The sequence below is a fragment of the Cheilinus undulatus genome, linkage group 23 (genome assembly GCF_018320785.1).
Source record: "Cheilinus undulatus linkage group 23, ASM1832078v1, whole genome shotgun sequence".
NCBI lineage: Eukaryota > Metazoa > Chordata > Actinopteri > Labriformes > Labridae > Cheilinus > Cheilinus undulatus.
In genome coordinates this window covers 10,666,763-10,682,041 of record NC_054887.1, presented here as the reverse complement: position 1 = coordinate 10,682,041, position 15,279 = coordinate 10,666,763, and the positions used below count along the sequence as shown (strand labels likewise).

The 15,279-nt window shown below is 39.6% G+C and overlaps 1 protein-coding gene across 10 annotated transcripts in view; it reads right to left on the bottom strand.

Moving 5' to 3' along the window:
• Window positions 1-15,279, bottom strand: part of osbpl8 (oxysterol binding protein-like 8) — a 160,239-nt gene that overhangs the window by 63,398 nt on the left and 81,562 nt on the right. For 6 of the 10 annotated variants that reach the window (XM_041780487.1, XM_041780486.1, XM_041780485.1 and 3 more), the window contains 2 exons: window positions 9,505-9,541; window positions 6,858-7,028 (listed from right to left, as the gene is read on the bottom strand). In XM_041780487.1, the coding sequence (XP_041636421.1) occupies window positions 6,858-7,028; window positions 9,505-9,541 (208 nt within the window). Of the gene's footprint in view, window positions 1-6,857; window positions 7,029-9,504; window positions 9,542-9,709; window positions 9,781-15,279 lie in introns of those variants that run through there. The other 4 variants (XM_041780491.1, XM_041780494.1, XM_041780493.1 and 1 more) reach the window with 2 other exon arrangements.

The window sequence follows — 15,279 nt, the reverse complement described above, 5'->3', positions numbered from 1 at the left end:
ACCCCCTGTTTACTTAGAGACAGAGCACTAAGTCAGTGAAAGGCGGTTAAAGCGAGAGCGTCTCCAAAGCCGATTGAAAAAGCCTTATCAAACAACTTCCCAGGTTTATTTTTGTTCTGGGTGAGTCATAAAGAAAAAAAAAAAAGGAGCTCACTCGACAGGCAGACACAAGAGTTTGTCTGTGCGTATGTGGTGATGCAACAAAACTCAGACTCAGCTAAATAATTCAAACTGCCAGCAAGATTATGAAAGCAGCCTAAAACCTAGTTACACACGGCATTTTACTATAAATAGCTGTTTGCATGCTTTTAGACTACAAACCTAAACCCATTTTTGTCCAATCCAGGTTGATCTTTGAAAGCCTGGAGTGAGAAAAACAAAAAATGGTGCTTTTACAGATCGAATCCAAGCTGCAAATTCTGCACGGAAACTGTAGAGCAATCACTGTTGGAGGAATATATTTGGATTTCTTGGTAAATGTCTTTCTAAAGTAAACTGTTCCTGATGCTAAGTACGTTTGGGCCAAATCAGTATTGTTGCATTGACAAAGGACTTAAAACAAAATAAACATCTTTTCTGGCCGAATAAGTGTGTAACCAAGGGATCTAGGCAGTCCTTTGTTTCTCTTCATTTTTGTTTTTGTTTTAATTTCTGGGTTTGTTTTCATGTTCTATTTGGTATATTTTGGATTTCAACATTTTAATTGGTATGTACGTTTAAATGAATTTATGTGCAATTACTGATCACTAATACTGCTCCTATGTTAAACATATCATGTCATCAGCATAAGTAGTGACTAACGTCTACATCAGTTTTAATTTTGTGGGCTAAAACTGAAACAAAAAAATGTTAGTCGACCACCTTTTTACCATGAGATAGACAAGACTTACTATAAATCAAATTTTGACGACTAAAACTCTAAAATTAAGTTTAGTTTTTTGTCAAGGAGACGTTTATGAATGTACAATTTGTCTTTTATTTTTCATTTGTCATTCCAAATCCATAACTTTGCACAAATGTAGTAAAATGTGTGTTTGGTAGAATATTTCATTGTTGTAACAATGCTTCTTGGCAGTAAATCTTACACCATTAGAAAGCCTATTTATTTCCCTTTCAAATAGTGCCATATTTGTAAGGAACATGCATTTGTGGGATGAGCAGCAGAGCTGAGTGTGTGGGTTGCACCCATGAAAAATTGGCCATATCTTCTCTGCCAATACCAAACAGATGATTTTGCTGGTTGCTTCTGGTACCCCCAGGTGCTGGCAATCAGGTGCCTGATTTGCACATCATTGTTTGACTGATCTGGGTAGGACCCATTCGATGGAGCAACCTCAAGCTGGTGTTCCACAAAACAAATTTGCTGTATTATTTGGAGTGAGCCCTAGTACTATCTCCAAACTGAAAGCCAAGTTCCATATAATGGGGCAGAGACAGGCTGCAAAATGGACGTCCCAAGAAGAAGACACCCTAAAAAAAACATTTCCTCACCCTGTCAGCACTTAGGTATCGTAGGCTGTCTTCTACAGATTTGCAGTCAAGGTTTGCAGGAAGATATGGCCGATGGTTCTTTGCCCAGACAATTCAGAGCAGACTGCACATAGACAATCTTGCCATTACTGCCTTCTTGTCAGGCCCATTTGGTGCCACTGGTGTCTGCAACACCTGCACTGGAACCTGAACATGCAGAGGAACATTTTGCTCAGCGATGAGTCCAGATTCTGCTAATGGCAGTTGAATCATACAGTCAAAGTGAGTAGAAGACATGGAGAGCACTATGCTGATTGCTGCACCGATAGAGTAGCTTATTTTGGTGGAGGCGGTGTGATGGTGTGGTGCAGCATCTACCTCACTGGAAAAATGAGGCATGTCATCATTGCAGGCAATCTTAATGCAGAGAGATATCGAGATGGGATTCTGCACACCATATCTCCACGGTCTGGGTCCAAACTCTATCCTTCAAAATGACAATGCTCGGCTCCACAGAGCGGGGTTTATCAGAGACTGCCTCCAGAATTTGGGCTTGGAGAGGGTGGAATGGTCTGCCAGCAGTCCTGACCTCAACCTCATTGAACACCTGCAGGATCAGCTTGGCTGTGATTCATGCCAGGGTGGCTGACTTACAACAAATGCTGGTTGACGAATGGGATGCCATCCCACGGCAGGGTGTGACCAGACTGGTGACAAGTATGGGGAGGAGGTGTCAGGCTGTTGTGGCTTTGTCTGGTTCTTCCACATGCTACTGGGGCTCCTGTTTGTTAAACAAATAAATGATGAAATAACCAGTATGTCTTGTTTCACTAATCAACACCAAACAAGACTCAATGGCAAAATAATTTGTGTGGCATTGGCAGAGAAGGTGTCGCCAGTTTCTCATTGGTGCAACCCACACACTCAGCTCTGCTGCTCATCCCACAAATGCATGTTCCTTACAAATGGTGGCAGCATTTAAAAGAGAAATAAACAGACTTTCCAACAGAATACGATTTATTGCCAAGAAGCATTGTTACGATAAATAAATTATCCACTTAATCCAAATTTCCTCACTTTTTGTGCGAGGTTTAACTTCTTGAATCATATTTTCTGAACAAATCAACATCTAATGACTATAATGAGCAATGATACATGACGAAAAAAGAAAATTCCCCATCAATCTTCACACCCTTACTGTGAATTCTCACATAGCTCCAATCATCATTCCATTCTAGGAATAAATGCATCACTGCAGCAGTCATCTCCATGTGGAGTCTAAAGTGGCATTAACAACTCAAGACTTTATCAAACAACTAAGCTTTCTAAATAGACAAAAAATCTGATGGATCTACAGACATGAAGGAAGAAACACCATGCACTGAGAGCCCTGTCAGCACTCTGACGCACAAGAAAGGGCTAGCTAAAGCAAAACATCCGTTGCCACGGAAACCATTTTTCCGCATGGAATCGTGGGTCAGGAAAAAAAAAAAACCTTCATGCTTTCTCTCTGACTCTTGTTGCTCTGATACAGGTGCTCTGTTTTCTACTGCTGCTTGTCATGTGTCACATTTCCAAACACCATCTCAGGAAAGTATCTGCAGAGTATAAAGACTTGTATTTACTGAGACTTCAGTGAGACCAACATTGGGGGGCAGATGTAAGGCACTGGCCCAAAAGTATGACTGACTACCATGCTTGTGTACAAAGCACTGAGACATCCTCATAATTAAAGATAAATATAAGTGGAAGTCAAATGAACAATATCTCAGACATTGTACCCTAATAGAAATAGAAAAAAACAAACTTCTGACGATGCTTTCAGAAGTGACTGCTGATGCAAAAATGCACATAAAAAATCAATACATGCACCTATGATATGGCTGAGCCATATGAAACATGATAAGTTATATCACCCTTAGAGGGATGCTCAGAGATCACATACACCAACATCAAGGGATGCTATCATTAACTTATGCTACCCTAACTCCCTCTTGTGTTAGAGTGGAGGCTTACAGCCCTCTTAAAACAGTGGCAGAAGTCATTTAACACACTGTGCAAATGCACACAAATTTGCTGTGACAGTAAAATGAAGAAATACAACAAATATCCAAATAAATCCCATGTTTAACAACTTATTTAAAATTCTAACATTTGAGCATTGTCAGATTCTCCCACATATTTGGGAACAGTATGACATGTTAAGTTAAAAACCTCTCTCTTGTCTTTGAACAGGAATTAGTTTGGCCAAAAACAAAGGCCACACATCTCCTGAAGGTCTTGTATCAGAAGGAAATACAGCACTGGATCAGTTTTAAAGCGTATGCTTTGGCCCTGGCGGCTAGATAGTCTGTTGTTGGAGGTTTTTAGTCATTTGGAAATGGTGTCAGTCATTAAGAGGTATGGTGGAGCCATTTTGATAATAACTTCAAAGACTTGTTAAAGCCAAGCATCAACACTAAAGTTAAGGACTTCTTGGAATTGTTCTTTTCCAAAAGTCCACACAAATTCCCCAAAATTTCAAAGAAATTTGTTCAACATATTTTTTAAAGTATCCCATAAAACCACACAAAATTTCACCTCATATACCCCAAATGTTTAAGTGAAACTTTATCATAAAGCCTAAAATTCAAACAGCAATTTTCCCAAAAATTCCATGTTAATTCCGGAAAATTTCCAAGCAAACTCCCCAAAGCCTCAAAGCAATGCCCCCTAAAATTTCTCAACAAATGACCAATAATTTAAAAATACACTCCCCCCATAGGTGTCTTGGTGGCCTCTCTCACTCGTCTCTTTCTTGCACAGTCACTCAGTTTGTGAGGACGGCCTAGGCAGATTTACGCATGCATTTTCCTTCCATTTCTTGATGATGGATTTAACTGAACCCTGGGGGGTGTTCAGTGCCTTGGGAATTTTTTTGTATCCATACCCTGACTTATACTTTTCAATAACCTTTTGTCTGAGTTGCTTTGAGTGTTCCTTTGTCTTCATAGAATAATGGTAACAAGGATAAATGATTAACCAGCGACTGGACCTTCCAGACACAGGTGTCTTTGTACTACAATCACTTGAGACACATTCACTGAGCTCCTCATTTCACTCAAGGTTTTATTTTTGGTACTTTTTTGTCAGAAAAAGCCAAATTATATTGACCATGACTGCCCTCTATCCATATCTGAATGATCAGTATATAGCACAACAAAGACTATAGACGTGGCGCAGATGATAAGAGAATTAAGTCCTCCACTGTGGGAGAGCCATCAGAGATTCCACAGGAGGGCGCTGTAATACCACAACATAGCAAGAGCAGTATGACGGGTGATGTAAGACCCTCATTGAATGTTCTGTACCCTTGAGCTTATTTTTTACAGCCATACATCCTCTATTTGATTTACCCATAATCCGCATTCTAGACATCTTCTATAGTGCTGCTATTTTTAGACCACAGAGATAATAAATCATTTTCAACCATGGTTATAGGGATGGCTCTACAAATGACCAACTGTGAGGGTCACAGGGTTTGAAAAGCAGCACTTAAAGAAGAAATAAACCTGCTGATAATTATTCAGGTTGGTGTGTTTGCATCAGTAAACAGGCAGACTAAGAAACACTCATCAAGTGAGAATGAGTCATTGTTTCTCCACGAGGACTGTCTGTGAAAGCTTATGGCAAAGCATAGCTCTGACAGCTGTCCCAAGGCTCCAGCATGTCCAGTGTCACCAGTTTGATTTTAATTATCTGATGAATTATTTCAATAATAATCTAGAAACATTAACCACAGAAAAAAACAAAGACAAAAGTAGACTTTGAAGGTTAAATGTACATGGGTTCTATGTGAGTAAAGTGAATACTGTTTTATGCCTGCATCATTTGCTTTTTTTACAGTGAATTTCCACGACAGCAGTGCATGAAGCTCCACTATCACTGTGACATTCATACTGATGCCACATTGGAAGGATATAATGCATCCCCATCTGTTGGTTCACACTGGCTTTGCAGGAGCGTGAGTGAGCATCACTGTCACCTCTGTTACTACCTCTAAAGCCAGCACAGAGGGATCAGATTATCCCTGCTTTACACCTCTGGGACATTCATAGTGAAGACAACACATCATATACCAAAGCTTAAAACTGCAATGATAGGTGTCTGTTTGTGGTGTCGTACATGTTCAGTGAAATAAGTAGCTGCTGCTGTGATTCAATTTGCTACCTTAGTAGTAGCTAAGGTAGCTAGTAGTTACCTTGCCTTCAACACTCTGCACTGTTTATTACCCGCAATTTCCACATACAACGAATGAGCCATACACCAAAGCACCGTGGGTTTGCTCTGACCTAAGGCCAGTGACCTCGCCCACTGGAAGCATGTCTAGAGTGCTGCGCTGCGGCACGCAGCCCTGATCAGCGGGCAGAGATCGCAGGAGAACTGTGAGTTCACACAGGAATAGCATGTCAACAGCGGATTATTTTACCTTTTGGGGGTAACTTATCATCCATTCCAGCATAACTGCATAATATTATTGCTTCCACAATTAGGTGAGTACATTAGGAAGTTAAAAGGTTAATTTTTGCTTAAAAGATCTGTGGTTTTGTGTAAAATTCTTTGGCTAAATATCCTCAAAACTTGACGAAACTTTTCTTCATCAATGGCACCATTGTAAATCTGTGACACATTGACCTTTCCTTGACCCTTAGCTCTTGCTGCAGGATGAGATGTAATGTTGATATAGTGATGATTTAGAATCAGGAGTCCGTGCATTGTGTTGAATTTTGTATTTGATATTCTACATTTGTGACTTTCTGTTTGGAGATTTCTGATCGACGGGAAATGGTGCAGTTTAGCAGTGGCCAGCGCTGAAAATAGACCTGTAGTGAACCTCAGACGAAGGGGAGGGGAGTGGCCTTTTAGGGATGCGCCACTGCCGGACGGGAGTGCCGGCTGTAGAACTTCTCTGATAGACTAGAGAGGGCGCTCCGCAGTACGATTCGCCGGTGGATTGGGACACAATCGCTGTATGTGGAAATTGGAGGTTATGCCTATCAGTATTAGTGGATCAATCACTATCAATTTAAGTCCATAACTATGTAAAATGTTTTAAAATCTTATCATTATCATGCTTTATTGTCTCTTACAGCACATGAGTTCCTCTGATGACCACTGAACAGTCACAGAGCTGCTCTGTAACTCTGAGGGGATATTTACTTCCAGAACCAGAGGTGACTTATACAGCTTCTGTCAGAAAAAAATAAGCTGTGTTTGAAGTTCCATGTACAAATAATCAAAAATAAACAAATCTGACTCAGAAGTTTGAGTCAGTGATTTCAAAACCATGTTCCAAGTGAAGCCACTCTGGCTTTTCGTGTAATAAAAAACAGAAACCTCTATCTCACCATGGCTGTAGCTGACCCCCGGGCTCAGGTTAGAGGGGGTGGCAACGTGTTCCCTGTTGGGCGTTTGGAGGCCCGCCTCCTTCTCCCTCTCCTTGTCCCTCTCCTTCACCTGGCGCTGGCTCATCCTGCCTGGGGTCAGAAGGAGGGTTTCATCCCCACTCACAACGGCAGCTGAACACAGAGAAGAAAAAAGAGGAGGGGGACAAAAGGAAGGACATGAGAAGCAAGATCAGACAAATTTCCATCTTGCTTAAGAGCAGAGAACATCTACAAACAGCTACTTCAGCTAAGCGTGGCCATCTGTCTCGTAGCACATTATGATTACTCATATAACATTTACTTTAATCCAACTCTTATGATTGGAAAAAGAGGTTTTAATGAATGCTGATAACTTTAATACATAAGCTAGTCTCTTATCTCTCCACTTTGTTTACCTGGCTTAATGAAGCAAGTTCAGTAAACGCCAGTCCTCAATTTATTTTCAGTTGACAGGGGGCCAAAATAAATGCATGAAAACACATCATGTTTTTATCTCTCTCTGACAGGACACTCAGTAATTATGTTACATTGCTTCTCCTAATAGCACTCCATATAAAACTTGAAATAGCACACGTTTGTGATGATGAATCTTGCACTGGGATGTGTAAAGTTAGAGACCTCCACGTTGTCTGTCCTGCACACTAGTTCTGCACACATGCAAGCACATTTGGCAACAAAGATAAAACATAAGCCGGACCATAATCCAGTGACGTCAGCACATGTCTATCAAATCAGACAGCAGTTTTAGAGGTTGCGGATGAAGCTGTGTACATATACAGTATGTACTGAATGCTTTTATAGCAATGGCTATGGTTAAAGTATTAAATCCTCATAGGCTTTCAAAGAGGTGAAGAGGGCAGTGGCTGCAAGGAGAAATGCATTTATATATTATTTTATTATATTATTTACTACTATGCATAGTTATTTAAGAATTACTCACAGGGATATCAATGTAAATTTGAGGTTTGAATCTGCCAGACAAAGGCTGTAGTGCATGTGAAAGCTGCTAACTGCAATTACATTCAAAAATAAGAAAAAAGCAGTGGTATTGTAGTCAGGTGACATAGCTGTAGCATTTCAGACTGTAGAGGTGCTTAGAGAGTAATTTTGCTTCTTTAACCTTAAGAAAAGATCAATTTTACATAGAATCATAACGTAAACCCCCATTTAAAAAAGAGGTTGGGCTTTTTCTGTGTTATTTATGATGTTTTTAGAGCAACTATAAACACTTTATGTGTCAAAACCTGGTTTCAAAGGCAACACTGTTTTAAAGAGAACATAGTTTGGGAAATAGATAAATGGCTAAGTGATGTTTTATGACTTAATTTTTGATATTTTCAACCTAAGAATGCCAAAATTATCAACGTTTTATATTCTTCTTTAAAACCATGTTAAAAGACACAATCACACTTCTTTTAATGATACATAGTCATCATGAATACCTAAGATCACAAGTGCATAAACTTGGCATAGTCACAAGAATAACAAATGAGCAACTAACTGCTTATTAATAACAGTGATAGGTCCAGAATAACTTAGTATCCACTCATAATCAGGTGCATTTATTTCCCTCTGATGACCAATCAACAGTCACAGAGTTACACTGATGACCACTCAAAAGTCACAGAGTTACACTGATGACCACTCAACAGTCACAGAGTCACTCTGATGACCACTCAACAGTCACAAAGTTACTTTGATGACCACTCAACAGTCACAGAGTCACTCTGATGACCACTCAACAGTCACAGAGTTACTCTGATGACCACTCAACAGTCAAGGAGTCACTCTGATGACCACTAAACAGTCACAGAGTCACTCTGATAACCACTCAACAGTCACAGAGTCACTCTGATGACAACTCAACAGTCACAGAGTCACTCTGATGACCACTCAACAGTCACAGAGTTACTCTGATGACCACTCAACAGTCACAGAGTCACTTTGATGACCAATCAACAGAGTCACTCTGATGACTACTCAACAGTCACAGAGTTACCTTGGTGACCAATCAAGAGTCAGTAAAATATATTAAACTGTCTCTATCTGCATAACTGTGTCTCATTTCTGTAAGAAAGGTTGCCATTGTAAAGGCTTCCCATATAAGCACATTTTATTAATCTATTAACTGGCTTGTTTTTACTCTGATATGCAATGTCAGCTGTGAGGCCTTCTACAGAGAGTCACGTGACTTTCCAAATTATATCCAATCAGTTTGTTACCACAGATAAGCTCCAATCAAGGTGTAGAAACATCTCTGCAATGATCAAGAGAAATGGAAGGAACCTAAATTTTAAGGGTTTTTGAGAAGAGTCTTTATATTCATTAATACTTATGTCAATGTGATATTTCATATTTTTATTTTCAATGTATTTACTAAACTTTCCTTGATTATGTTATGACTTTGTCATGATGGGTTAGTAAGTGTAGGTTAATGATAATAAAATAAAAATGGACTTTTTTGTTGTATCAGGCTGCCACATAAAAAAGTGACGTGTATCTGAATACTTTCTGAATGCACTGTATATAATGCTAAATCTCGCCCCTTGGCCTTTCCTCGACTGTGTGGACCTCCTTTGGTCCTAACTCTAAAAGGTCACTTGCTTACCGGAGGTGGCATGATGCTCTCTCAACTCTGCATGGTGCTATCACGGGGAAAGGGTGGAGACAGGAAAAGAAATGTGTGAAAGGTGTTGGGAAAAAAGAGAAAGTAAGGGAGCATGGAGGGAACAGAGGGTGAGAGGGATTGAGAAAGTGTGTCAGAGATTTTGGATTCAGATTAAAAGAGGGGAGAGGGAAGAGGGTGCGTCCACCATGTGTTGTTGACCAGATGTTGGCAGTGGTGGGTTGTGCGTGACAGCAGGATGGGCGATAGCGGTGCAGCATCAGCAACAGCAGCAGCAGCAGTGGGTGAAGCCGCAGCCAAACAGGACGACAACAAAGAAAAACAAAAAAAGAGGAGACAAGAGACAGAAAACAAAAGGAAAACAGACATTAGTTTAACCAAAATGTAAACAGAAGACAAAACTTTACACAAAACTGGCAACAGATCAAGGTAATGGGAATGACAAAAGAAAGAGATTATGTAATGTGGAAAGGATTTCGTGAGCTGACATCGCTACATCACACAGACATGCACATTTGGATGAGTCAACAAGAGTGAAAAACATGACTGTTGTGCATCTCTTCATAAGAAACTGGGCTATACTGATATATTTTTACTCTGTAACTTCTTTTCTCTTATTATGAGACAAGCTGTGATAGAAAAACCAAGCTAAAATACAGCCCTTTCCCCTTTAGTATTTTTTTGCCAATCTATTTATTCAGTCTTAAGCTATCATCAAGTCTATGAATGAATGGCAATAACAGAGAAAGAACAAAAGGATCTACAGCCATGCAAGCAGCACTGTTAGAATTACATAAAGACCAGTATCGCAACATCCAAGTCCAAAAAAAACAACCAAGTCCAAAAAAAACAACAAATCATTGCCAGTGTTGGCCAGGAAAGGTATTATCAGGTTGTGAATAATTGAACAGCCTTAAGATATTTTAATCGTGGTCAGTATAATTTGGCGTTTTTAAACAAAAATATATCAAAAAAAGCTCTTTGATTTCAAGTTCTCTTGCAGACTAAATATGATTGTCCTCCAGGATTTTCCTGTATTTTGCCAAATTTATTTTACACTCTTTTCAAGCCTTCAAAGGCTGGCCGATGGGAAGCACCCCCACATCATGATGCTGCCACCACTGTGCTTCACAAGGGAGATGGTGTGTTTGTGGTGATGTGCAGTGTTTTGATGTCTGCCAAACATAAGTGTTTCATCATCAGACCTTTTCTCTTCATGGTGTATTGATAGCCAGGAAAACTGATTAACCAGTGACTGGACCTTCAAGACACAATAGTCTACTATAATCTCATCATATTCATTTTAATTAACATCACTTTGTGGAAATTTTTTTTCACTTTGACATTAAAGAGTTCTTTTTTCTTATTTGTAAAAAAAAAAAAAAAAAAGAGAGAGAAAAAAAAGTCAAATAATCTTGACCATGATTGATTTATAAAATCAATAAAAGGGTAAACCATCCAAGAAGGAGAATACTTTTTTAGGCACTGTAAAACTTTAACAGACTGAATAATCTAAAGTGATTCTGTGTAATTTAGGCTAACAAACATTAAAAAACCCAGCTTATATTTCAGAATACACATTAACAAGAATGCAGGAAATAATAATAATAATAATAACATCTTGAATTTATATAGTGCCTTTCAAGAAACCCAAGGACGCTTTACAAGAACGCAGAAGACATGGACAAACTATTTAAGGGGCAGGATGGGTGTAAGGGGTGGTTTAGTGAGGACTGTAGGCTGTAGTGAACAGGTGGTGCTTGAGACGTTTTTTGAAAATGTCCAGAAATGGAGCGCTATGGATGTCTGCAGGAAGAGCGTTCCAGAGGGTGGGGCTTTCACACAGTTTTTGTTCTGGCGGAGATGAGCTTAGGTAAAACAGAGGTTGTCATGTGATCTGATGCAGTGTGGAAGACTTTTTTTTATTACCAACATGAAATTAAAATTAAAATCGATTTAATAAAAATAAAATGATTTAATTGATTTAGCCTCTTATTTTTGTTTTCAAAGTGCATGAGATGAATGGATTAACTTAAAAATGTCTATAGTTTCATCCCAGGGGGAGCATGCCCCCAGACCCCCCTAGACAGTCCAGGATCCCTCTGCAATAGTCCCTAAAATCCTATGGGAAACACTGCTGTCATTTCACTGACTGTAACCGGTGATGGATGGTGCATAATGACCAAGTGGTCAAGCAAGACTAAGATAGAGATGGGAAATGGAGAGTAATTGGGAATTATGCTGACTGATAATGTGTATGTAGCAACGTCTGGCCTAAAGGCCTTTAGTAAAAATACTGGGGGTTTGAAGCAGCGCTCCTCTTAAACGTGACAGCCACCTGTATCATGAATGCCTTGTGTCAGAAAGCAACATGCTCAGCGTTCTGTCAGCAGTGTTCCTGGCTGTTAAGTTCTGTAACTGTTTGGGAATTGGGGTTGTTGTACCTGAACCACACTTTTGAGCTCTATTAGCCAGATGTTGTGCTCTGACCTTTACCTGAGAACTGCAGATAGCCAAGACACTTGTAAAAAACACCATAGCAAAGAACATACGCCAATTTTCACATTTCTAATTATATCTCAGAAGCCCAGTATTTTAACATACTGGAGATCCCCTGTCCTTAAAAAACATTTGGCTCTGATCGAAGTTTGGTTGAACTGGACTTTTAACAAGATCTGCATGAGCACATAAGGCCATCCGTATGTCTGCTGCTGACCGTATTCTAAACTGACCTGCACCATACCTGGAACATTGCCTGATTGCACTAATCTCCTGTCAGACGACACAAACCCCCGGGAAGCTCAGTAACAGTAGAGACAAAGAAAACAATGCCACTGATTGGATATTGCTTGCTTAATCAGGAAGTGGGAATCAAAATCGCTCAGTTCTGATTGGTTCCAAACCTTAGAGCCACGGTCTGAGAGGATAGACATCACTAATAGCTGCTTACAATAATAGGGCGAACGGATTAGGAGACTGTCACTGAACGTCAGAGGTCGATTAACGAGGCTTTGTGGTGAAGCATCAACACAGTGGTTTTCTAATTTAATCGTGGCTCAGCTCATTTTCTCGCTGTGGGGAAACACAGTGACACATAAAGCCACTCCCACTGGGTTGCAAAACACTGACCTGCAGTCACAGGAGGCGCAGAGGTCAGAGGAGTCTGTGGCTGGAAAATTTAGAGGATTCCTTGGTAGTGAAGCCTTAAAATAGTCCAATGATTCAACCTTCAGAGTACAGCTTTTCTAACTATAACGATCACTAGGAGTGGAGGATGTAGACCAAAAACAGCATATCAACATAAACAACGATCACTTTATTAGGTACACCTGTACAGCTGCTAATGAATGCAACAGCCAATCACATTGGTACACGATGTATTTAGGAATGTGGATAAGGTCAAGAAAATTTGCTGAGGGTCATACCGAGCATCAAAATGTTGACTTCCTATGAATGTTCCATTCACCAGTGTTGTTGGTGGTCTGGAAGGCTTTTATGTTTTTACGCCAAATTCAGACCCTACCATTTGAATGCTGCAACATCAATCCCCAGCTTCCTAATTACTGTGGAAAGCTCTTTTCTTTGTTTTGCTCATCAAATCCCCACTTTCCTCCACTGACTGATTGACTGATGACTCTATAAAAGCCTCACCTGGTGATTAAAACTGATCGATGATGCAGATGAGTGTGTGGGAGAGGAGCAAACTGTCAGAGACACAATATGAAGAGCTGTGAATAATCTCAAAAGTGTCACTAACATTAAATACAAACTGTGACATGCTGCCGGATAAGAGTTTTATCGGTACAGAGAAATGAAAGAGACACGCAGAGTGATCTCTACATGTGGCAGGCCTGCATTAGCATTTCAAAAGCTTTCCTGACTATAAATTGACAATCAAGCTGTGGAGGCTGGTGGGCGACTTGGCTGAAGGGACTGAGGGGTTTATCTACACATGAAACACCAATGGAAATGTCTCCTTCCTGACTCAACTTTGACTCATTTAATATTTGCAGAAGTGTCTATAAAACTTGGCATTTCCCACATTGGCATTTTAATGGACCAAAAGCACATCTGAATTTGTTTGACTGATGCTAATACGCAATGAACATTGACATTAATGGGGAAACTGACAATTCTAAGTAAAATACCAGTAGACAAATAAGAATACGTAAAATACATTAAGTGACTGCATGAATAATCACCACTTGTAAAGTGACTGACCAAAGTATAAGTCAGGGGATGGGTACAAAAACATTTCCAAGGCACTGAACATCCCCCAGAGTTCAGTTAAATCCATCATCAAGAAACTAACATACAGTAACAGAATGTAGCCACTGTGATCAAGCAGCAAGCTAGCTTTGTTCCCAGGTGGCTATTTCCCTATCCAGCTAAACGCGCATTTAGTTGTGTTTAACCGACTTGTCTAAAGAGGAGAAAAGGCTCAGAAAACAGTAAAATTCATCACAGGTTCATTGTGTCAGTGGGAGTATTATAGGCTGGTGTGTGAGTAGAGTGTGGCTAAAGTTAGCAGCTAGCTCCGCCAGCCCTCATTCCTCTTTGAAGATTAATAATTTTCTCAATGTGGTTACTTAACACTTTGGTTGAGTACAGCCTACATACAACTTTATTTCTATTGTCTAGTTCAAAATACCACCAGACCAGGATGTTCCTACGACATGCTAACTGCTAACTTCTCATATTTATATCAGGCAAAGAGCTGGGGATAAGCTTTGGCAGGAAGGAAGCGGGCATTTATTTATTTATTCATTTTTGTTACTAGGGACAATGCACATTAATGAACATGAACATGTAAATGTGCCAGATTGTAGCCAGCTAATATCCATCTGTAGTCCCTGGCAGGGTGATGGTATATACAATCAAGAGTACATTTAAAATTTACATAAAAATCTGACAACACCAAGAGATCAGATAACATAGACAGTACAATAAAATACAAAGACCCAAATATAACAATACAGTAGATTGCTGTATGACCTTTGCTTAAGATAGACCAGGAATAAAGTGACCATTGCAGTTAAAGTGCATAAGGCAGACAGTAAAGCACTGTAATGCTGAAGTGCAAGTGTGCTAATATAGCCTATTGCACATGATCATGAGTGTGCTTAAAGAACTAACTGAGGCTACAATGGCTACTAGTGGCAGGAGGTTTGGTTACAGTTTTAAAAGTGTTTTAAACTGTTTTTATAAAATGATGGATAATTAGTTTGATAACCAACTCATAAATCTTTTGACGGTAAAATTGAGCCATTTAGCTAGCTAACCGTGCACATCCATACTTTTAAACATTATTTTTCAAACAACTTCCAAGCGAGCGTGCATATGCAGAGGTGCACAAGCAAAACCTCACTGGTTATCCATCCTAATTATCTAGTGTTTCCAGGGAAGTGTGCAAACAACACTGCACCTTTAACCCAGCATCACTGTAAATTTGTGATCTAATCTGCTCCTTGTAGGATGTGATCTTTATCTTCACATGGTGGTATTATCTCACACTACAGGACAATTTGGCAAAGGTTTAACAATTTTAAAAACTGGATTCCACCTAATCCAAATGTGAATATTCAATAGAAACTATGGCATTGACAAGACAAGCAAATAATCATAAAACATTCACTCTATTTTACTAGAAAATCCCCACAAACCTTCAAGCTTAAAAAGATTCTTTCACATCTGTGCCTGTGTGGCAGTGAATACACTTACAAAATAGATCTGATTAAAGACAGAGAGGTGACTTTT